The sequence below is a fragment of the Calonectris borealis genome, chromosome 6 (genome assembly GCF_964195595.1).
Source record: "Calonectris borealis chromosome 6, bCalBor7.hap1.2, whole genome shotgun sequence".
NCBI lineage: Eukaryota > Metazoa > Chordata > Aves > Procellariiformes > Procellariidae > Calonectris > Calonectris borealis.
Window position 1 is genome coordinate 13,206,161 of NC_134317.1, and position 24,979 is coordinate 13,231,139.

Here is a 24,979-nt window from a genome sequence, read left to right on the forward strand (position 1 = left end):
GTCTGGGAGTTTAGTTAGATGAGTTACTGTCTTAAGAAGTCCTGGCTTTTCTCACCCCATTTTCCTGGGCTGAGCACCAGGCGCTCAGCTGCGCTGGTACAGCTGTATGTGAGATCACACTCAAGTGTGACATGCCGTAGATTAAAAGCACCCCTCCCAAATAAACTTTTCCTAACCCAGATAATGTCAGTGAGTTCTTCTGCAGTCTAGCCCACAAACAGATGTCCTGGCACAGCTGAGAGACTGGCATGCAGCGACTTTTAAAGCCAGAACTGGCATATTATTGAATTATATCCTACAGGGGCCAGGCATTTGTGTGAGTCAACCACAACGCTTAACACACTGCTGCTCTTGTGCAAACATGCTTGTTCAGAGCTAGTCTGAACATCTTTGTACAGCACTACGTTGTACCACAGATTCCCACTCTCCAGCTTTAATATTAAGGGACCTTAGATAGACGGTTAATCATACAGTGTTAACACAGTACCTTGGGCAATGGTTAATATATATTATTAGCAGGTAACACCCAGAACCTCTAAAAGTTCATTGCTAAGGTTGCAATGATGTCAAACATTTTAACATTGAGAAATGATAGGACACAAATTGCACATGCTGCTCTTCTTTTCCCTGTATATGCATGTATCATATCATGAGTACCTGAGTACATGATTGCAGGCTGTTTCTTCTTAGGCTTGGGAGAAGGGAGTGAGGTGCATTTTGGTTTTAGGAAAACTGAAAAAAGCCACACCCTACTTTATAATATCTTACTGATGCCAACATGAGCCACCAGCAGGAAAGGAACTTTAGATTTGGCTAACAAACTCCATTAGCCAAGCTCATGGGGTCACTGTTGATGGTGGTTGGCAAGTCAGGAATTGAGTATTCCCAATAAAGTGTACAGTCCTCCTTATCCCGAGCCAAATGGTGCTCTTCCTTGCAGGTTTTCATCCCAATCCCACTCTGTGTGTCCAGCAAATCCCTATCTTGGTCATCTGGCATCTGCTCCATCCTACCCCATTTTCTTGCTAATCAGTGCCAGTCTCCCCACTCCTTTTTTGGGGGTGTCTAGCAGACTTGTACCCTGCTTTTAACTCATGTGGGCTCAGCCACTCAGAGCTGCAGTGCCCAGGGTAATCCTGCTCTGGCCCACACTGAAGCATGCCCAGTGCACAGAGAAGACTTCAGGTGCCAGGATCAAAATCTGTGAGTCTCTGAAAACTGAGAATTTTCCTCCCCACCTCCCAAGGATTGTATACCGTAGGCAGATTTGAATGGCTTTTCAAGGAGATTGCAAAATGGTGTTAAACGGACATAAAGTTCAGTTCCTTGCTCTGAACACTAGCTTGTTTCAAAGAAAAGGTTGCTGCTTATGGATATTCTTTTTCCCCAGATTTGATTTTAGAAATGGTTGAAATATTTTGACTGAAACTTTGCAAGAATTTTCAACTTCTATCAAACAGCCAACATGGAAACTTCCAGCTGAAATAATTGAAGCTTGGCAAAGTTATAAGCAGTTGACATCTGAATCATAAGAGGAAGCACAGATGAATCGAAAGAACAAGGAATGCTTCTAGCCTTATCTGTAATGTCAGATTAAACATTGAAAATGTCCTGGTAGCGGGCAGTAAAAATGGTCAGTCTGAATTTTTAGATCTTGCACTTGAGTCTTTAGATGATACAAGGGAGAAACAAACAGGTGATGCCTTTGGTGGGAGTATGTCAGTTTACAACATATGAGAACTCTGGAATTGGTAATATTGTCAGGCGAGAGAAGGGCATTTGCTCACATGTGTTTTTAAAGATGTCCTCTCTGTCTGATGGGCCCTGTGTTGGCTACAAAGGATTTGCCTTGTAAAGATATTCCTGAAAAAGATCAGTGCGTGTGGGTTTTTATCCCACTTCCCAAGTTTGCTTTTTGAAGATATTTTTATGAATTTGAAAATGGAATAATAATCCATATGTAATTTCTTAAGTATAAAAACTTCCCACACTCACAACGTGACATGTTTATAAATCTCAGCATTTTGGTTATGGCTGCTTATTTGTTTAATTTTTGGGTTGCTTCCCAGTATCACTTATGAGCCAATAATTATTTGTCAGCTTTTTTTTTTTTAATTGAAGCCACGGGCCATATCATACCATTGATTTCTGAACAGAACTCCCTGCTGGAATCAGCAAGGCTTTCTGGCTCAGAAGTGAATAGAAATGATCCAATACTTGGATTATGACTTTTGTAAGGCAGGAGGAAAAAGGAGATAAAAATCTAGTATTAAATATCTGAAAGTAGTTCTTTTGATCCCCCCCCCCCCCCCCCCCCGACTTTTAGCAACCCAACTGTATTGATTTGTGACTGCATGCATGTTTAAAACAACAAATTCAGCAACAACAACAAAACTCAGTGTTCTCTTCTCTGGGCATCTTGCCTTGTAACCTGCAGCCCAGAGCAAATTTTTGCGACGACATGATAATCTATTGCAAACAAAGGTTTACAACAGATGCTTGAAACCCCCCGACTACAGCCTGACAAGCGCAGTAACAGATCTAAATTACTTCCATGCCACTGCTGCATATTTTTGATGCTGCTGTAGATGGGTGAGAGGGGAAGATGACAGCCCACCAGAGGTGCATCGTGAGTGTTTAACGTAGTGGCGGACTTGGAGAACAAGCACAGACCAGCATGTTTCAGAGGATGAGTGTTTGAAAGCGCTACTCCCATGGCGGTGGTTGGCTCCCTGCGTGGCTCCCGAGCAAGCTTGCAGCCCCTCTGTGCCTTGGTTTCCTTATCTGTAAAGCAGGAGAAATGATATAGCCCCTGGGGCGGCCCAGGGGACGGATCCTGCTGACTGCACAGCTCAGTGAAGCATGGCGCAGTGGGGTTTGTCAGCGGTAGTTGGCTCAGATTTGGGGCCAGGGCTGTTCGCCAGGGCCCCAGCCTCTTTCTTTCTTCACCCTTGGTTGCCTGTGACACCGAGGCCAAATCCAGAATTGTCTTTGCCAGCAGTTTTACCAAAGCTGCTGAGCATCCCGCTGCCCCATCAGTGGGGATGAGCCACTTGCAGGCAGCCACCATCTGTGCCATCCCACCTGCGAGGAGGGCCGTGGGGTGGGGAGGATGGAGGGAGCCTCTCGGGGAGAGTGCATCACGGTGCTGCGCTGTAGCAAGGAAACAGCTGTTCCTAGGCAGGGCCAGCATGGATGTCTTTCTGCCTCGTGTTTCTGAAGTCAGGAGCAGAGGGGAAGCCGGGCAGGGGTGTCCAGGGCAGCCTCCCAAACATGGTCCTGGAGTTGCTGGATTTTGCAGTAGCGGTGGAGTGGGCATGAGAAGGCAGCGGTGGCCTGGGAGCAGTCCTGGGAGGACCAGGCAGCTCTCGTCTTCTCAAGTCAGCCTTGGTGACGAGGGCCCTAGCACTTGCTCCCCCAGCCCTCAGCTTGGGGCTTACCTAGCAGCACTGCTTACAAGGCACAGGGGAGCAAGCTCTGACACCCTATCTCCTGGAAGGTCTTCACCAATCCTGGGCTGAAATAGTTCTGTTTCTCATGCTTTTGCTCTGCCAGGACTACCATGCTTTTACTTCTTCATTGCAGCGCACAGGAAGCTCAAGCCCCAGCCTGTTCGGGCTGTACAGACATGAAACAAAGGGCAGAGTAAACAGATAGCAGTGTGGTCTGGTCTATAAATTGCCTTGAGATGAATTCTTGCTCTTTAGCCCACTATGTGATCCTCAGCGTTAACTCTAGTCACCACCGTCTCCTTCGCTTTCTATCCTTCAACCAACTTAGCCATTTAGGCTACAGCTGGGTTTAGAAAGGGAGCCAGTTCTTACTATGTGTTTGGACATGGCCAAACTCAGCGAGGCCTCGGGGGCCAAACTCAGCGCGGCCCCGGTCTCAGCTGGTCACTATGGTTATAGGAACGCTAACCTGGAAAATATTCCGCAGGAGCAGTCCCAAGCACTGCAGAGGCGGGAGCATAATGGAGTGGGGACAGTCAGCACCGGCCGTTGTGTTGCTTGAAAGGCTGAAGCTGTGCAGTGTGGGACGAGGGAGCGCGGGGGTTTTGTGGTGTGGCAGATGGATGCTTGTGCCTGGTGTGGTGCTGGCTGGGTCGGCTCGGGTGCCTGTGCGCACACGTTAGGTATGCAGGGTGGAATCTGGAGGGTAAATATTGGTGCGGCATTGTCTGAAAACAACCCTATGTTTTGAATCCTGCTCGCAAGCACAGACAGCTCCCATCTAAGCTGCATCTTAATCCCCCTGGCAGCTTTGTTTGGCATTTCTATTGTGGGGCTGTCTCCAGAAATGTAAACTTGCTATTAATGACCTTTTTTCTTTTAAAATTAGGTGAAAAACCTGACTACAAATGGAAGATTGGGGCCTTGGTCCCCATGGCAACTGTGTGAGCATTCGGATGGGGACAGCACAGGCTCCTGTATGTGTAGGTCACGTTCATGTGACAGCCCTCGTCCTCGCTGCGGAGGTCGCGGCTGTGAAGGGGCCAGGATCGAGGTTGCAAATTGCTCAAGGTACCTCAGCAGCTTTGTGCTTTTTAGGAACGAAACAAGAGTTGTGCCTGTCCACAGCTTAGCTCCTTCCTTGTGTCTCTGTGACCATGTTGTTGTATCCCACAAACTGAGGTATGTGAGGTCCAGCTTGAAGTCAGTGAAAAATGAAGGAGCCCAAGGGCTCTGAGAGAAGGGCCTTCAGCCAGGGCTCTTGGAAGACGAGCACTCTGAATTAGTGTACACATTAACCTTCCCTACGCTGTGCCTCGGTTTCCCTCAACTGTACAGGGAGTAGTGACCCATCAGGAAGAGGTGAGTAAGGCAGAGGTAGTTGTTAGCCAACTGAGCAGCAATAAGCTAAAAAAATCCAGTAAGCTCGTAATTTTTCAGAGTTTGGATTCCGAGATTGCATTGCCAAAATCGAGCAGAGCTCCTTCAGAGCAACACTTGCAAAGACAGGGCCTAGCCTAGCTCCGAGCAAGGCTTGTTTGCCTTGTTCTGCGAGTCTGTGAACTGTCTGCAGCACGCTGGCTAGGTGAAAGCAACAGATCATCATCTGGCAGCGAGCAGCGTTTAGGAGGCATGCCTGCCGGGGACAGCACTTAAACAATGCGTGTAGCTCAGCTTGTGTTGAAGTGCTGCCTTTCCAGGGAAGCCTGAAGTTCGTACTTGGGCAGTATGGAAGCTAAATGTCCTCTGGTCGGGTGCCCAAACATAGCCAGGGTGTTTTGTGTCCATGTTACCCCACCACCCCCAGACTACATCATGTCATGACTCAAGGAACGACGATGCAATAGTGTAAGCACTACTTAACCAGGGTGGGGCCAGCCAATATTTTGTAATTATTGGGTCAATACCAATTTCCTTTATCTTCTCCGTAAACGTTCATTCCATTAAGGACAGCTGTCTCTTGACTCCTCCCTGGAGATCAGTGCTGCTCCTGGCACCAAAGATTCAGCAATACTCATGTTTTAATTGGCATCTCTCCTTCCAGTTGTGGGCTGTGCTGCCCAAAAGGCGTGCAGTCATTCCTGCCCCTGGGCTGCCACCGTGGGCTGCGCGGAGCCTTCCCAAGGCAGGCTTTTTATGTCAGCGGCAAATGGAAAGCATGCCATGGGATGGGTTTCTCAGCACTGCTCTGATGGCAAAAGAGGCAGGAACAGCTTCTAAGAAGGGCATGAAAAATAGATTATTCACTCTGAAGACATAGGAAAACAGCATGGTTTGAAAAATAGGGACATCTGGTCATCCTACATCCGCCTCAGCCCTCAAATTTCCTTTAATTGACTTCATATGGCATTGAGATTTCTTTTTGCAAAGAGGGAGCAGGATGCTTAAAGATGAGTTCTATTAGAAAGCTGGAGATCTAAAAATGGAAGGTGTCTTTATTTCTGTTAAAAATCCTGAAACACAAATAGATCCTGAGAATTGTTGGTTTTTTCAGGAATTTTTAATAGAAATTACTTCCCCTTTTTTGCTGCAGTAACAGCAGCCTTCCATTTGATTTTTTCTTTTCGTGTTTTTGCATATAATCTTTCTTTTGGGTTAAGGAGTGGGGAGGTAGGTGGATTAAAACATGGCAGAATAAGATGGAATAGTAGGATTTTTATATAAGTGAGTTTCTTGTTCTTTGACCTTGTTTGGGGCGGGAGAGGGGAAGGGAAGGAGGGAGAGGGATGAGAGAACAAGAGGAGGAGGGGAGAAATATCTAACAGGGTTCTAAAATAAAGCTGCCAAGAACAGGCAAGAGTTGATAACAAATACAAAAACTGCGAAGGGCAATGTGGGTTTTAACTTTCATCCTCTGCCCTGATTGGTGCTATGCCAGAAAATATTTCTTGCCAGCAGCGTTATTAGTTCAGTAAATGCTTTGAAAATTAACATCTGTTTTCGAGCTTAGCTTTCAAGAACCAGAGAGCACCTGAGTTGTTTTTTGACTAGACTTTTTAGAAAGGTTTTTCTTTATAAAAAAAAAAAAACAAAAGCAAATGAGATTTTTTGGCTTAAGGCAGTGAGGTGTCAAGATTAGGCACTTCTGTAAGACAGAGCATTGCCACTGGCTCCATATGAGATGAAACCTGCAGCACAGAAGAGATGAGATACAGTTCCTCCTCTCCTGCTCCAAGGTTCAGTAGTGCTGCCAAATCAGAGGAAGGTGAGCCTTAATAAATGCAAGATTTTAAAGATGAGAATGTTGGCTTCTGTGTAAGCACGCAGTTGAGTTACCACATGGGAGCAGCATCGCAGGAGCCGGCCGCCTGCACGTGCTCAGCCTGGCGCAGGAGTGAGGTGCAGAACATTTGCCGACATCTCTGTCTCTGAGGTGTGAACTAAGGGGTTTTACATCTCATTTGCTTCAGGCTAAGTTACCACTGCTCAGCAGAGATGTGATCACTCATTAAACCATGAAACTCGATCCTGCCTCTGAGCTCTTAATTGCCTTCTGGTTTCTACAGATTTAAGGTCACACTACAGTGACGTCTGCAGGCAGCCATGAAAGCTAGAAGCAATTATTGTTATTTTTAATGAAATTTGAGATTTCCACTTAATAGGATTCAATGCTGAAGGCTTTAGGAAAACACCAAATATTATGAGGTTTGTGATAAAACCATGGGAGCTGGAAGTAGTTATGCTGTAAGAGATTTAAAGCATCAGTACCTACTGAATTAGCAGAGGGTAGGTTTTTTACATCCTTTGGCACAACTAGCATTGGTGAGCCTCAAAACCTGCACTCATTGTGCAGAAGAGTCCAGGAGATACAACTTTGGGATCAACCATTGGCTCAGAAAAGGGGGATTATGAGACATGGAGGAGATGATGGGGGAATAATTAGCGAGAGTTATAGCAACCGCACTGTTGCCCACCAAAACCTAGCAGGCATTTTCAAAATCATTCAATATTGGCTTCATTCTTTTCCTTTCCAATTCTCAGAGACTTCAATGGGAGGAAAGTTAGACCAATGCTAAGCACTTTTGAAACTCCCTTTTCTAGATCTCTGCTGATGTAAAGTCTGGTTGAAATGAATGATCTCTTATTCCCCCATCAGGACCTTATGTGTTTTGTTGTTAAGCACGGCATGACGTGGGCAGATCACTAGGTAACCTGTTCTTTCTCACCTGCTTTGTTAGAAATGGCGCTTGGACACCCTGGTCTTCCTGGGCCCCGTGTAGCACCTCCTGCGGGATAGGCTTTCAGGTCCGCCAGCGATCCTGCAGCAACCCCGCTCCACGGTACGGGGGCAGGGTCTGCGTTGGACAGAGCAGGGAAGAAAGGTAAGAGATGTTCACAATGCTGGGTGTTCACTTCTGTGGTTATAATGTTGGCAGCTGGAAGTGGTGGCTCTTCTATGAATGCAGATTAAGGCTGTTTGGCTGAAAGCAGAAGGAATTCCAGAGCCTGGGAGGGATGAGGTTGCTCACATGCATGGCCACTCTCTTTCAATGAGCCTGTCACCATCAGAGACTTCAGAGCTGCCGCTCCTCTCAGGCGGGACCTTTCAGACCTTCACAAGTATTCCTGACCCCCAAACAGAGGGCTGACCTCCTCAAGGAAAGGAGAAGCTGTGCCTGCTGTTAGCAGTGTAGAGTTTATAGATACAGTTACACTGTTCTGATGCGTCCCTGAGGAGGCAGTTGAATATGTGCCGCTTTCATTGCCAATTGCACCGTTCCTAAGTCTGTACTAACTGTGCTGATGCACCAAAAGAAGTTCAAGGCAGAATATAGCTTAACTCACAGATTCAGGGTTGAATTTTTGCAGGGCTTTGCATCAGAAAAACATCTTTTTTTTCGCTCTAAACTAGGCAAATTTCATGCAAAATCACTAAAAGACAATACTTTTTGAATGTACAGAGCCATCTGCACTATTACGCTTCTTCAAGCCCAGCCCCTCATTAAACACGTGCTTCAAGGCATCCCAATTTGGTTTCCAGATTTGACATTTCATTAAAGGCCACCTCTGCTTGGCAGTAGGCTGTTGCATGTCCCTTGAGTGGTCACTTAAGACAGATCTCTCTGTATTTCTCAGAATACAAAGGGCAATTCATTTAACTTCCTTGATTCAGGACATTTTAATGTTTGGTTTGATTTGTGGCCATTCAGAATGGTCCTTTTTGGGTTTTAAAGACTACATCTGAGTCAATTGCAGTCCTGTGTGATTCAATTTGAGACCAATATTGATTAAAAAGCTGAACAAAATTAAAGTTACCTTTTGAAAAGGGAACATGAAATAGCATTAATTTAGGGCCTGCTTTTAGATGCATATAGTTCAGCTTCAGTTAAAAACACTAGTTTTTTAGGGTCCAAGCAGCAGTAAGGGCCAGATCGTGTGAAGAGAAGATTGTCAAGTATTTAGCACCTGCCAACTGTTGAGTTGACCTCCCGTTAGTCATCCCATTAAAAATATTTGCCATCCACTCTCTCTCTTCATGACACATGGGCTTCAGCTTATGAGCTCTTTTGTGAATTCGGTGCATAGAAGTTATGAGCTGAGAGCACTTTCAAAAACCTGATCTTGACCATTTATTCCAGCTGTCTCAGTGAGCTCAGCCTGGTTAGCCACTCCCCGTTCTGTACCAAGGGTATGGTTCTCTGCCATGAACAGCAATATTGCTGTTGTGTCAGCCTTCTGCTGGCTTTCTGTGCATGCACGAATTGCACCCAAATGCAGCTTGCAGTCTTGTGTCCGTCACCATTTTGTCCCTCGGATGTGCTGACATGTATGTTTTTTGAGCAATGCACTTTCTTCTTTCAGATTCTGTAATGAGAACAGTCCATGTCCGTTACCGATTTTTTGGTCTTCATGGGGTCCTTGGAATAAATGTAGTGTGAATTGTGGTGGAGGAATTCATTCAAGGCAGAGGTCCTGTGAAAATGGAAATACATGTCCAGGCTGTGCTGTGGTATGTATTGTTTATTGACACTGCATAAGGGGCACCTATTCACATCTAGCTTCTAGGGACTTAGTATTTAACTCCTTCCTCCATATTTCTCAAGCTAAAAGAAAATTATATCCTCAGCTTTTGCTAGAGAGGATGCTGAAATGAATTGGGAAGCAGAGAGGTGGCAGATTCCCAAAGTCAATGAAGTTGGTGTGAGAGTGTGTGTCAGTGTGTGCGTGTGTGTGTGCACGTGCGCGCAGGTAAGGACAGACTGGTGTACAGAGGACTTCCTTGAGGCCTCTGTAATCTTAGATATCAAGGCCTTTACCTGAAAGCACTATACATTTTTTTCTTCTGTCCCACTCCCGAGGATGATCCTATTGAGTCAAGGAGGCCCTACATGCATCAGACACGAGTCTCACTGTCATACTTGAGTAAACAACAGGTCAAAAGCCTAGTTAACCCATCAGTGAGGCAATGGCTACCCATTTTCTCTCTTTATTTTCCCTTTCTTATTCTGGCAGCTGTTTCATGCAGCTATTTTAATTAGTTTTATGGGGAGTTTTCTTTCAGTGTAAGCAGATTTGATCTGGAACCTCCCATCTGTTCACAAGCTGTTTGGCGTTTACTCTAGAATCATAAAGTCCTGAAGCATTACATTTCTTTTCCTCTGCCAGAAAAGACTGGTTTATTTATTTATTTTTAAACAAGAACGCAATGTTTGTCACTGGAATTCCTCCCACTAGCGGCGAGAATTGTAAAGACCCCAAATCACCCCATCCCCACCCAGCCAGAATGTTGTCTGTACTGAATGGATGCTCTACACCAAGGATGCAAATGGTTCATAGCCCTCACTAGAGAGTTCAAAAGCCAACCAAACAAAAATAGCTGTAAAAGAGATAATCTAAACTCATCTTAAAAATAAAACAATAAACATTTCAAGTAATAAACCTTACTGACATTTTGTCCTCATGGGGCTCCTCTAGGCTGACCTGAGAGCTGCATCTCAGGGTCACAGCAGAAAACTTGTTTGCTGTTATTATTATCTATTGCCTGAATTATTCTCCTGCCTATAATGTACCAAGCTTTCGAAGCCCCACAGGACTTTGAGTCAGCAACGAAACACAAACCTGAGGGAGAAATAAAAATAGCAGGTATAGTTCACCCTTGAGGTCCACCTAAATCTATGCACCACTACCGCCTCCATAGTCACCACATTTTGTGCTATGCCCAGCACTGGTTTGTGTCTGTGAGGTCAGATAAGGTGGATGGAGGTTGTTTTAGATGCAGAGGGAACCCTCTTATTTTCTGGGGTGTAAATCTGTCAGTTAGGCTGCTGCTGTTTAATAAGTAAGGAGAGAGTGGGTTTCCTTCTCGGCAGGAATATAAGACCTGCAACCCAGAGAGCTGCCCGGAGGTGCGCAGGAATACACCCTGGACCCCTTGGATGCCTGTCAACATCACCCAGAACGGTGCCCGCCAGGAGCAGCGCTTCCGCTACACGTGTCGTGCCCAGCTGTCTGATCCCCATGAGCTACAGTTTGGGAGGAAGAAGACGGAGAGTCGATTCTGCCCCAATGATGGCTCAGCAGTGTGTGATACTGACTGTATGTCTTGCCAGCTCTGGGGGACCATAGGGCAAGCCTAGATTTGGTGGTGGAAGGGGGATCCTCTCAAAACAACCAGAACCTGATTATGTCTACATAAGTCTCGGCATGTATGACTGGTATCACTGCAGAATGGCAGGGTTGGAGAGAGCCCCGTGACTTAGAGGTCAACACAGTTGTGAGCTCTGTGCTTATGGCAGTGTACAGATTTGTTCTTGCTACTGCCAGGCTGCCCCAAAGCGAACAGGCAATGAGGGTGTAGGGAAGAAGAGAAGAGCCATTCTACAGGACAGTGTGTCTTTACTCTTCTTTCTCCCTGGAGGTCCCCTTGTGCACTGCCTGTGGGGTTATTCCCTTCACTACTGCTGTGATGCAAGGCAGTGTCCTGAGGGCACAGCCTGGACTGCCACAATTTGCTGCTCAGAAAGGTCATTTATCAAGCTTATCAGTAGACTCAGTTTGTGTGTGTACAGATTTCATTTTGCATCTAGCTTAGCTGTAACCCTGTGGAACACGACTCTTGCTAAGGGCTTTCAACAGAAACTCTTCCCCAGAGCGCATAAATCCTGATTTTATTCATGAGCTGAAGCCCTTTTTAAAAGCCCAACAACTAATTTGTGACCATGTGGTGTCTTGTTTGTCTTCCTTGAAGCTCTTGTTGATGACCTCCTCAAGACTGGTAAGACCTCTGCACGGATTATCAATGGGGGCTGGTCCTTTTGGGGGGCCTGGTCTTCCTGTTCCAGGGACTGTGAGTTGGGCTTTAGGATCAGGAAGAGAACATGCACAAACCCTGAACCTAAAAATGGTGGCTTGCCCTGCGTGGGGTCAGCGATGGAGTACCAGGACTGCAATCCACATCCCTGCCCAGGTAACCATGATCATCTTCCTGCATGAAATTCAGAGGTGTTCTTCCCCATCTTAAAGGTAGAACCACAAAAAAAATCAATATTTCCAAGCTGCTCTTTTTTTTTTTTTTTAATTTGGGGGATTTTTCCTTGATTTTTTTTAAAGCTATTGTAATGACCCATGTACGTGATCTTTAGTGCTATGACTTATGTTTCACCTAGGCTCAGAGGGTAACACAGCCACATCCTCTAGAGGAAGTAGTATTGGGGCTTGTCTAGCAATTTTTTGCTTCAAGAAGGTTTGATGCTCCATCCAGTGGAGGGCATCTCGGTGCATCTGCACCTTGATGAGGAGACAGGCTTAATAAATGTGGCTTAATACTGTGTAGAGATGCTTGATGTGGCGGTTCTTCTTGTGAACACTTGTTTCTTCCCCCTCTCCTGCTTACGTATTGTTCTTGCGATGGGCATCTACTCTTGACATCAGTTACCATTTCCTGCACAGCCAGCAGGGAGTATTCTTGCCTGGTTTCCTGGTTTTCGAGTTTGTCCTCATGTTTATGTTGCACTCCTGGTCCAGAATAGTAATAATAGACCATTGACTACTGTATTCTCTCTCACTTATCCTTCTCTTTGCTCTGTAATAACTATCTAAACTAAATTTAAGTGATCTTACACAAATTACCTTGCCTCTTTGCAGTTCTAGCAATTATCTACCTCTGGCAATATAGTTTGTGGCCTACACTTGAAAATGCTGTATTATAATAGTATTATTATGATTCTAAAATTCAATACAAAGATAAAATTCAAATGCAGATAGGAAAATATGATCAGAATGTGCAGCAAGAGTGTAGCAGGAGTGTCAAATATTGCACTCTATGGCCTATAAAAAGAAAATAACTCTAGTGCTATAAAGGCAGCTATTAGTACTATTTTGGAAGCTCTCCGTGGCTTTTCACTAAAGTCTGTGCCCTTCTTCTGTGCTGTTTTCTCCCCTTGGACACTATGATGTTTTACAACCTGTTCTGAGTGCATGATTACTATTTCTCTGTGTCTCCCCCCTCCCTGCCTCACTCAATGTGTATACACAAATCCTGGGTTTATCTTGCACTAAGTCATCAGGTTATTATCTTCTGAAATAACGGCATGTGGGCCTGCAAATCAGGCAGTCTGGTAGCCTGACAAGGGGCGGGGGGTGGAAATCAGGGATCTTAAGTCCCTCCCTAGTTTTACTATTAACCTGTTATGGGGCTGTGCTCAGATAAAGCCTCTGAGTTTCTTTTTCCTGAAGGTTGGAACTAGAGGACTCGGGACCCCCACAGAAAGGTGCTATATAAGCTCCACTTGGGTTGTACAGCACTTTTTTCCCAAGTAAATCTGCTGTTGCTGTAGGTGAAGCATCACGAGACAATATAATAATAATGACAACACTATTTTATAAAAAGGTGTAGAACAGAATAGAATAGAATAGAGTAGAATAGAATAGAATAGAATAGAATAGAATAGAATAGAATAGAATAGATTTCAGTGACTACCCTAAAGAATAGTTTCTATTTTGGCACTTTATGATGCAGAGTCTTTTTGTGCATAGACTTCATTCTGCATCTGCAGAGTGCAGCACATTTGTACCCTCTCTTGATATGAAGTTCTTGTTGTCAGGCCCAAATGTCCTGGGGTGCAAGAAACCACTAGCTAATCTGGGCAGGGTGGATCTGGAAGGTGAGATACTGGGGCTCTCCAGCTTTGTCACAGTGAGAGAAGTAACCAACGGCATCTACCTCTCTCTCCTTGCTTTTCAATGTCCTTCAGTGAAAGGCTCATGGTCTTGCTGGACTCCTTGGTCTCACTGCTCAGCAACTTGTGGAGGAGGACACTACCAGCGCACGCGGACTTGCACCAATCCAGCTCCGTCTAGCGGAGAGGATATCTGCATTGGTCTGCACACTGAGGAGGCCCTTTGCAACACGCACCCATGTGAAGGTAGCCAGTTCTTGTCCCTGCTCCACCTGGCTTGGGTGGTGGTGGGAGCAAGGCACATCTGCAAAATGTTTAAAAAATAAATCAGAAACACCACCAGTTAGAAGCTTTTCTGTCCATTCTGTAAATGTCTGTTGAGCCAGGGAAAAAGGAGACATCCCAGTGTTCAACTGCAATGCATCACCTTTCACTTTACCTGTTCACTATAGCCCATGCTCAGGCATTCTGGTGCCGACAGGCAAAATCTTGTTAACGGCTGATCCATTTAAAGTAATTGAAAAAGCAGGAGCTTAGATCTTCAAACAAAACAAACAAAAGGAGTCATGAAACATCAGTTTGTACAGTTGCTGAAGGGACAATCCTTCCTTTTTCTTACACAGACAGCATGTGCTACAACTCAGAAGACAGGGTTTAGATCTGTGCTGGTTTTGAACTGCTTTTGTGTATTTCTGGTCCAGTTGGGGCTGACTCCTGCCCTTAGGAACATCAGCTAAACTCTGTAACTGCTGTAACTTGTGCTGGCTGCTTGGGGTATCCCTGGGAGGCCACCTTAAAACTTGGAGGTCCTACAAGCTGACAAGTAGGGTATGGTGCATGCAGTGTAATTTGTATTGAGAAAATTAAATCCACTAAAGGCCCCTGGATTAGATGTGCGAGAGAGGCCCAGGCCAGGATCTAGATATCCTTCTGCATGGGAGAAGTTTGGTATCTACAAGGGATCCTTCTCCTTCTTGGTGACGGTGTCTGTGTGTTTTCCTGATCTTGGATTTCAGGTGGCTGGTCAGAGTGGTCAGAGTGGAGCCTGTGTAATGAAGAGGGCATCCAATACCGCAGCCGCTATTGCGAGGTACACAGCCCAGACTCTTCTCAGTGCGTCGGAAACAGCACGCAGTACCAAGATTGCCTGTATAATGAAATTCCTGGTATGTACGGTGTCATGGAGGAGGGAGAGGGTGGGCCATTCAGGAAAGCAGCTTGTGCCCTGACGGTCAAGCTAGGCTGAGAATTTCTCTACTATAAGTTGGGTTTGGATGCTTCTAGAAAAACAAGCAAACAAAGAAACATGTTATAAACTCCATTGTTGCAGGCACAGGGTAACTCACATTCCTTTAAGGCAGCTTAGCTTTTGTTTAAAACAGAATTACCTACGTCTGTAATAAATAACCAGTATTGCTTCATCTGAATTGAAACTTTTAACCTTGCATAGTTCATCTCAGGCTGGGTTATAAAAATTATCTCTGTTCTCAGTATGGATACGGGCAACAGAAGGTCCTTGAGTTCAGGTATCAAAAGCAGCATCCCAAAAGGGCAAAGAAATAAGGTGAGGCAGATGGATAAAATTGGTGTGTGAAGTGGGGAGATTAATCAAGGGTCTAACTGAGTGACACTGTTGATGGACAGATGGTCATCAACATCTTCCACTCTGTGTTCTGTGGAAATTGAATCTCTCAGGCAAATATTTGATATGGGTCTAGAGTGAATAACCCCTTTTCACATGTTCTTTTCTGGATTACAGTGCCCTGACTTAAAAATCTGAGATATCTAGGCAATGGTACTCTTCTTTTTCATTGTTTTCTCAGCTATCTTCTTTCCCCTAAATTGAAGAAGCTAAAAGTGATCAGGTAACAGTACTGGAATTGTCAGGTCTTTGGAGAGGTTTTGTTGCATGTGTTTCACACTCTGAGCTTATCATTCAATTTAGAGAGACTCTCAGCTTGCTGCAGAACACGTGAGCAGCTTCTTGTGTCTGGAGCACAGGGGGTTTAATTATTTAAAGAGGTAAAGTGATGGCAAAATGACAACTTTCTCCAATCTTCTTCTCTTTGTTTAGTGATCCTGCCAGCCTCCAGTATTGATGAGAGCACAAACTGTGGAGGTAGGGTACCACTAACTATATATCTTATTTTTATCTTAACCTGGCTTCTTTTCTCCATGTGCAGTATCAACCAAACCATTAATCTATACAGCTCATATCCCACTGATAGCCTTAATTCCACTGGAGTCTTGCTGTCTGAGTCAGACTGGAGGAATGTATTGCATGTCCACTTGTCAGTTCCAAGATTTTTATTTATTTTGGGGTTTGAGTTGGCCACTGAGGGTCATTAATTACCAGGGAGCACATTGCTTGTCTCTCTCTACCCACAGGGTAAATGGTTCAGGAGAAAGGAAAGGATATTCCTCATTCCACCACTGTAAGCCTCCAGCTTTTTGGAGGCAGGTGTTTTTAAATAACCTATCAAGATTTCAGGGAACAGGATCTCTTAGATCCTTTGCTGATATAGGATGAGATTAGAGTTTATACTTGTCCTCCAAGCACTTCCTTTCATTCAAGTCCTCACCTCTCTCAGAAGTTGTGTCTCCTTTCTGCATGTAACTTGGAAAGATCCAGTCATTAGTGTCAGTTTTCCACTGCCCTAGGAGCTCCTATGATAAAAATGCAGACTGAAGAAAATGGCAGGTTCCTTCGACATTTTAAAATGCTAGTTTCACACTAATGACCATGTCAATTCCTGCTAGTGTCACATCCCTGCTTTCCTGAAATCTAGATGATCTACAGGCTGCCAAAATCTCTTCTCCCTGTGGAGATCATGGCAAAAAAAGGCACACCACCTGTGGTAACAGAAATGTGGCTTCTCGGTTTGTGACTGTGGGGCAATCAATGGAATTAAGATTTCAGCACCTGCAATGTAACAGTTGGCTTTCTGCATCACTCCCTCTCCCTCAGAGGGTGCAATGTATCTGCTTCAGTTCCAGTACTTCTTGCTACGGCTTGCATTCTGCTGTTGTGCACTGTATCCACATTTCCTTTTTTTACCACCACCATTGTATTTGCTGTTGCAATCTACATTTTACCATAGTTAATATTATTTATTACTTAGTGCTCTACAATATTTGGCAAAGAAGCCAATCAATAGAAATTCTGTTGATGCGTCTCAGAAAATCTATATTTTGAAGTGATGAACCAGAAAGCTTCCCCCCGGGGACTCACATGCTGCAGACAAAATAATTTGGCTTTTCCCCAAGATGCGGCTAAAAGTCACCTGAAAAATCAGATGGGTCTTTCAAAGGTGAGAGGGAAGTATAAGAGAGCTTGATGTTTTAGAAGGGATTTCCTACTGTAGTGAATTGGTAAATGTAGTAGTGAAATGAAACATTCACTGCAATATAAGCAAAGCTGGACAGGAGGAGAATGTGACAGTGTCATGTGGCTTCACTGAGCACAGATGCACATTCGGTGTTTTAGCTGTCATGAGTGACGTAAAGCAGGCAGAGGTTTCTAGAAGGGAAATGTCTTTTTGCAAAAGTCTTGTAACATTTAGTAGGAAATTATCATCTTTCTGCTGTTTTTTTGGACCATAATCCAAAACATAATAGAAAGTGGTAATCTTGCAATAGAATTTTATGTGTAGTTTAAAAAATAAATGTAGCTCGTCAGTCTAATAAATTCTGTATGTTCTTTACTGTAATTATGATTGAAGTGCATTACTTTGCTGTAGAAGTCTATTGGTTTTGTTCTTTTTAAACTCAGGAGGATATTTTTTAACTAAAGATTAGAGGAGAGCAGTAGACTAATGGGCAGAATTCTCTATTTGAAAAGCATATCAGTTAAAATGTAAGATGGCACCAAAAAAATGCACACCGTGATCAGACTAAGAATGAACCTCATTTAAAGCCACTCTCTGAGTACTCCCTTCCATTTCTCTGCACACAGTCAAGTCAATACAGCAGTCTGTCCAAATGAATTGGCTTTTTAAGTATTACGGGAATTTTACCGCTGCAGTGGCCACTGAGCCGATGTGGCTGTCCCTTGGGACAGCTGCCCTGGGGGAAGCAGTCAGGGGTCCCCCCCCAGGCACTAGGGCCCCTGTTACTCCTCTTTGGAAGATGACAGAGCAAAGGCAGAGCAAAGGCAGTAGCATCTGAAGTCATCATCGCGAATTCTTTTTCTGTAGATCCCCCCCTGCACATAGCAAAAGACAACAGGGTCATAAAGTTTTGCCACCCAAGATTGCTTCTGGTTCTTCGTTAACTTGGTGGCTGTAAAGGTCGCTACTCTTTGTTCTGTTGTCAGTAGAGATCTGTTAGTTGTTGGTTTTACCATGGGGTTTGAGAATCTCTGAGGTGAGGAAGGAATGAGGAGTACTATTTGACTTTTTGTCTTCCCCCCACCAGCCGGAGTTGCGAGTTAAGCAACTCCCAGCGTGTGGGATGCACAACTAGAGCTCCTTCCAGAGGTCAGCGCTGTGCTTGGAGGGTGCTGCTGCAATCCCACGTGGAGAGAGCTCTGTGGGAGGCTTTTATAGTCCAAGAGCTTTTCTTTTTGAAATATTTGCACTGTGGCTACCCCCACCTGCCTGCAACTGGCTTCCTATCTTTGCAGTTTGTGGAGAAAGCCAACAAAGAAGTGTTTTTCAAGCAGTTCCCCCCTTTCCTTTTTCCACCTTATCTTTCCCATTCCCCTGAGGACCCCTGTTTCACTGTTAGCGGTACAAACACACCTCAGAGGTAGTGCAGACATGGCCAAGGCAACGCTGCCCCATGAATAAGCAAGAATGCTGAGCACACTTGGATTACATGGGGGAGGAATGTGTATCTCCCCCACCCCACACACAGTCCCATAGGCCTTTTGGGCAGCCGACAAAAAGGGCTTTCCCCTCCCTTCGTTCCCCTTCAGAGAAACACTGAGCATTTTTATTCTCTTATTTCCAGGACACGCACATGCTTTGGAATGCATTAATGTGCATTGTTTGTACGGCTCATTTCTTTAGCTGTCAGCTTAACATAATGTTTAGTTTCAATATCAATAGAGGGGAGAGAGGAGAGACAGGGAGGGAGCTTTGAGAAAACAATGCATGAACCTGTTAAACTGCACAAGGCAGAGCTGCAGTGGGGAGACCGATTTGCAGGGAGATTATGTCAGTTTATGTTAGAATGTAAGACTCCGGCTTCAACAGCTTATTAATGTTGATCCCGAGATGTCATAGCTCTGATTTGCACCTGTGGTCTTGTCAGGAGAGGGAAAAAGGCTGTTCTTTAAAAATAGCATCTCTTGTCATTTCTCTTGCAGGTTTTAGTCTCATCCATCTGATTGCCACTGGGGTCTCCTGTTTCTTTGGCTCCAGCCTCTTAACGTTTGTGATTTACGTGTACTGCCAGCGCTGTCAGAGGCAGTCCCAGGAGTCGACCGTTATCCACCCAACCACTCCCAACCATCTCCATTACAAGGGCAACACAACCCCCAAGAACGAGAAGTACACCCCTATGGAGTTCAAGGTAGGGTTCTTGATGAGAACTGCCACAAACCGCTTGATACTACCTGAACAAATTCTGTGTTTATGTCATGGTTGGAAATGGGTAGGTTTGTGTTTCTGTGCCCAGCTCTTGGCATTACATGTGGGGTTGAAGGGGCATTTCTGCGTACTGTCATGAAGGGGTTAAAAAGTCCCATTACCGCAATGGGATTTTATTCTGTTCCACGGTCCTGATGAATGCCAGTTTGGCAAGTACCTACCAAGATACTCCAGCCCATTCTGACTATTGTATGCATAAAAACTGTCCTCTGAGAAGTCAGTAAGAGCTCAGTTCAGTGCATTGTTAGTGCATGGTAAGAGGAAACGGAGGGGAGGAAGAATAAAAATGGAAACTTCATTCAACAAATAGCTGGGAAAATGCTTATTGGTAGGATGAGATTCTGGAAATGCTTTTGGAACTGCCAAATTGGAGAGAATGAGAAAGCAGAGAGGGTTCTGCGCCCCCATCAGTACTGGACAGAACTTACCGCAAGCACCCATGCAGAATTCAATGATAGCAGCAGAATTGGGTGTTGAAGCCTTAGGAGAAGATGAGTGTTGAAGAGGCATACTCTGTTGGCATGTCTGCTTGCTAAAGAGAACATCACCTGTTATCTGAGCAGATAGGACTAAGGGTGCAAGAGACAATATGCTGAGACAGTAGCGCGTCGTTGTATTTGAGCATCAGTCTCCAGGTGAAGTGTGGGATCAAAGTGAGCAGCGGGATGGGTGAAGGGGTTTCATGTCATCATGGGAGGAACAGCTGCCTAAGGTCACTTGAACAGTGTGGACCGTTATTTGGGGCGTGAACACAAAACAAAAGGAAACCCTGCAGCTGCTTGCTCCTTCGTATAGCTATGTGCTGTTGACATTTTGATTGTCTGTTTCTGCTGATCTGGCCTGGCTTCTGACTGAGACCCAACAATAAGATCAATGGTGGGACCGTTGCCATAGTCTAAACTCCCTGGGTGTTGGGGACTGTTTCTACATAGAGATTTTATAATGCTGGGCACAGGATGATTCCTGATACATGACCATGATTTGCGATGTGAATACGCATCAGAACTAAGAGCTTGCATCAAATAATTTGAAAAAGTCAATGTTGTTTTGGTGTTTTAAAGGGAAACGGTTTGAACTGGAAAATAACAGACCAGTTTGGCAATAAGCATGTGCTGAATTCCTTTGTTGGGCATTGCAGCCCCTCAGAGGATCCTGCTGCCTATAAATGTAGTCTCAAAAATACATTTCCTAGCAGCATAAGGCTACAGTTGCATACAGTTTAATAAGGGTGCAGCATCATAATGCGAGTCAGCATGGATTTGTGGAAAGTAAATCATGTCAAACAAATTGGATTCCTTTTTTAAATTAAATAAATATTGATCTGGATAGGAGGGAAGGAGCAGACGTATTGGGATTTTCAGAGGCTTTTAACAAAGTTTCACAGGATGTATTATTCTATACACTCTGCATATACGGGTTAGGTAATAAATTATTAAGACAGGTAAAGAACTGGGACCTGATCCTGGAAGCTTCAAAGTATGAGAGTAATCCTTTCAGTTATGTGAGCAGTTGTGGCAAAGTCAATAGGAAGACCCAGATGAGAAAAGCCTGCAGGAATAAAGAGATGATCAGGAGTATCCCCTTGTTTCTTACATAGCAAACAATGAAGAAAAGAGACAAATTTATTTTTGTAATCAAAAGCAGGTAGTTACAGGGTTGGCTTTGTGTTAACATTTTCTTCATGATTTATATTGTGCTATCCTATGTTATCAGTTGATGCTAAAATAGGAAGAATGGTTAAAATTTAGAAGGATGAAGTTGTTCGCAGAACAATCTTGATCAATTGGGTAAATGGATTATGAAATGCAATATGTCTATGCTGAGTGGTGCAGTGGAGTAGAAGTAATAACAAAGCTAAGCAAAGTTTAAAATAGCAGCAGATTAGTTAATGTAGTATCAGGAGGGAGTTGACCTTTTTGATAGATCCATCTCTGAATACTTGATCTAGTGTGTAGTAACAGTGAGCAGCTGTTAGAGCCTTCTTTCGAGGGACATAAAGAGCCTAGCCATTAGATCAAGTTTTGAAAAGTCTAGTTTATTTAAAGGAAGGCATTAGCTAACTGGGACTGTATGAGTTAGGCTGGGGGAGAAGGGACTTGGACAGAAGCAGAGATAGAACAGATGGGGCTTATTTGTAGAATGTTAGGAAGGGAAAGAGTTCAAGTGCATAAATCTGCAGTCATTGGACAGACCAAAACTAAATGTTTAGGAGCAAGGGGCTACTTGCCGAGAAGAACTCGAAGACATACACTTTCAGAGTGGTGAATGAGGCAAAGAGATTTATGGAAAGGGTAAAATCTGTTTATCAAGTGAAGCCCCTTTTCTCTATTCCTGTTGAATATTTCCTTATGTTCATCTTCTCTATTGGCCCTCCCTTCTTAAACTCTTAACTGAAAATGTATCATTTAATACTACAAATTTGCCACTCCTCAGTGTTCCCTTGAAGAATATAGCGTTAGTGAAGTAAGAGGAAGGCTCTGTGTGCTCTGTGCTGTGTAATTACTTACAGAACTTGTTATTAGCCAGCTTTATATTTAGGAATAACTGGCAGATTTTTCTAAGGGTCAGGAGGGAGTTTTTCATGCCTTCAAGGAGCATGTGTGGTTTTATTGTGATGCTACACAATTAACATTCAAATGATGGAGGAGCTAAAATTCACCTTCTGGAAAATGAGGGTTAGACTGAGCTTGGATATGGGCCCATCTGAATTTAAAATGTGTGTGTATGAAAGAAAATGAAAACACCTGAAATTCCAGATTCTAAACGCAAGTAAGTTTCTATTCAGCAGATACAAAGAAAACTGCCCCCAACGTTTTCTAGGTAATGAAAGCAAAAGCATCATTGTAGGTTTGTATGTGTGTATGTGAAAGAGTTAATAAATCCACGGTTAAGGAAATGCATGGTGTGTAGACTACTTTTCAGTAACAGAAAATGATACACAGTGGCATGATGGTAGCAGAAGGCTAAGCATATGCACAAGTCTATTATTTTCCATTCTTTGATAATAAAAAGCCTCCTGCAACCATCTTTAGTTTGTTTTCATCTTGAAATATCTCTGCTCTCCAACCAGCAGGTGAACACAGTAGAAAGTTTGGCAGTGTTACATTCAAATGTACAGCACTGAATGCAAACTCATAAATCAAGGTGAATTTTATATGGTGGCAGATTTTAATGAAGGAAGTGTTAGCTGATATGAGCCTTGTTGGACATTTCAGCACAGCAATGCAGTACTGCAGATCAGATGTAAATATCATACATAATGGTGACCTATTGATCATTTAGCTGATGCTAACTTGCTTAGGCAGTGTTTTGCAGAAGAGTGTTTTATTTTTGCTGGCTTCTTTTCCCTTCCTGTTTTGCTTTCTCAAGAATGCTGTGAGGTTTATTATTAGCTATTTTAGCCATGGTGTCTTAAAAGATTTCATGCATATGCATTTACCAGCAGCACGTTGATTTTGATTTGTTATTCACAGATCGTAGGGGAGAGACCTTTTGTGTCACCTAATAAGCAGTTCATGTTTCATTAATTGGTTAAAGTTCATACAGCACTCTGACAATATTGAAGACTGTGCAGAACAAGAGCATAATGAAATAAAAATTATCTGCTCTTCACATTTTGGCATGATGGGTTACAGAACCACCTACAACCTTCCCAGTACTGCCATGCCGATTAGTTAATAACTGGCTATCAAAGCAGAGAGGAGACCCTCTTTTTTAACATTTTTGCTTCAGCTACTCAGTGACTTACTTATGTGAGTTACTTATTAGAGTCATGCTGATGGAAAGCCAGATGATCCTGCAGTAGAAGCGGGAGGATGTAGGGTCAAGGTTGAGCTCTTGTGAATTCGGAGCTCTTGGAACAGCCACACATGGAGAAAGGGTTTGGGCTGAGCTTCTTCCTATTGCTAAATCCTCTGCCAATAAAGAGAGCCAACATTGTATTCTACACGGGATTTGGACAGGCAAAGGCGTCTGCACATTGGTCCAAATCCAGAATCCAATGGCCTTTGGATCAGGCCAGATGGGATTAGTGAGAAATGTAAGTTTGCAGGATGGTTATGATGATGATTCTGCAGATTTTCTTCTCAATTGTGCTGGACAGACCTCCCTCTGTCCTTCCTTCCTTCAACATAGCTTTAGTCATGAGTCACGCAGTCAAACTCTTTCTGTACTGATGCCTCAAATAAATTGAGGAAGCACCTGAGCATTGCATCTGCTCTGGGCATCACTGCTGCTCTCGTAGAAGCTAAGGGCCAAACACTGAACTTGTGCTCAAGCAGAACAGTCATTTATGAGTCAATGAGCAAATTTATCGTCGGGGAAAATGAGGTGAGAACTGAGTGAGATTACAGGATATGGCAATGAAAGAGGGAAACTAAATATTTAAGGTATCACCTGATACCTGAAGTTTCTAGGAGGACGTCAGAACAATACACATTAACTTCAGTAGAACTGCGAGTCCTGCACTAGCCCAAAGTTATACAGCAAATATGAATGCTACCAGAAAATGGGGGGAATATTCAGTAGATCACTTGGGACCCTGTATAAATTAGAAGCTACAATGAATATTTTTTAATAAAGTGAGAACAATGCTGTTGAGAATCAAATAACAGTGCAGAGCTGACACCCCCTGTGAAGGACTCTGGACACTGTGGTCCATACTTCATTACTAATCCTGAATAATTAATGGCAATAAAATACCAACATGGAGGGTTATGAAACAGAAACCAATTCTGTCTTTGGAAGACGAATCCTTCTGAACAAAACAACAGGCTGGGTGTTTGGTGTGGCTTTCAATGTCGCAAAAAGAAATAAAGCTCAGGGCGTAGAAAAGTGGATCCCTGTATGGATTTTAAAAGTCTCTGTCTTGGTGACGGTCATTTTCATTGCCGCTGAAAATCACGCCTTTTTTATAGCAGGGAGACAGCCAGTGATTCAAGTTGAAATGAGCTTTAACTACTGTCAAGTGCCCTAGAGGAATGTTTGTCTAAGTCAGCCTTGGTCTCCGAGGATGTTTGTTTCTCTCTGCCATGGAAAACTTAGGGCTTCAGTGTCCTATCGCTTAATTTGATATGTTCCTACTTCAACTAAAATTGGCTAACCCATTTATTTGTAGTGATCCCAGCACATACACTGATAGCACTGTGATATAAGCTTTTTGCTTTTCCCGGTGACCCTTTCACTGTGCATCATTCAAGCCCCAGGAAGTGGCTGTAAAGTTCAGACATAAGCCAGCAGTTGATGATACCCAGCATCGTCAATAAGTTATCAACAGCCTCCCTTAAGTGTTTGCTTTAGCTGCATGGCGTTTTAGAGAGAGATTTAGCTGGTGTAATCAGCTGGAAAAAATAAATACATATATATATATAAAAATGTGGTAAATCAGATTGAAACATAAATTTTGTTCTCAGTGAATTTCATGTTTAACAAAGACTGTTTCCCCTGAACAAAGTGGCATTTAAGAACATTAAGTGCTTGAATGGTAGAGTACATATTTTTAGTGCTTACCATAAGAATAGTATTATTTGAAAAAGAATAGTAGAGGCAGGGGGTTGTACTGGCAAAGGAGCATTGTGCCCTTTCTTCTATGATCCTGCAGTTGCAAATATCACTTCAGGGGACTCTCAATTTACATAATGCCTGCTAGGAAGGGAAAGCAAGAGAGCTTACTGATGGGGAAAAAAGGATTAAGTGGTGCATCTCAGTCAAAATCTATCAGTGTCTTTTCTCCCCTTTATATCATCGTGTCAGTCAAATCGAGCAGTCAAGCATGCCTGGAGGTGTGGCTGTCCTAGGGTGAATGTGCCTGTAGTGA

General features: G+C 43.8%; 1 protein-coding gene across 2 annotated transcripts in view; it reads left to right on the forward strand.

The window, feature by feature from the left end:
• Window positions 1-24,979, forward strand: part of SEMA5B (semaphorin 5B) — a 135,034-nt gene that overhangs the window by 98,648 nt on the left and 11,407 nt on the right. The window contains exons 12-20 of one of the 2 annotated variants that reach the window (XM_075153924.1): window positions 4,342-4,523; window positions 7,631-7,774; window positions 9,255-9,402; window positions 10,763-10,988; window positions 11,641-11,859; window positions 13,646-13,816; window positions 14,587-14,736; window positions 15,645-15,689; window positions 18,882-19,087. In XM_075153924.1, the coding sequence (XP_075010025.1) occupies window positions 4,342-4,523; window positions 7,631-7,774; window positions 9,255-9,402; window positions 10,763-10,988; window positions 11,641-11,859; window positions 13,646-13,816; window positions 14,587-14,736; window positions 15,645-15,689; window positions 18,882-19,087 (1,491 nt within the window). The remainder of the gene's footprint in view (window positions 1-4,341; window positions 4,524-7,630; window positions 7,775-9,254; window positions 9,403-10,762; window positions 10,989-11,640; window positions 11,860-13,645; window positions 13,817-14,586; window positions 14,737-15,644; window positions 15,690-18,881; window positions 19,088-24,979) is intronic. The other variant, XM_075153925.1, reaches the window with a different exon arrangement.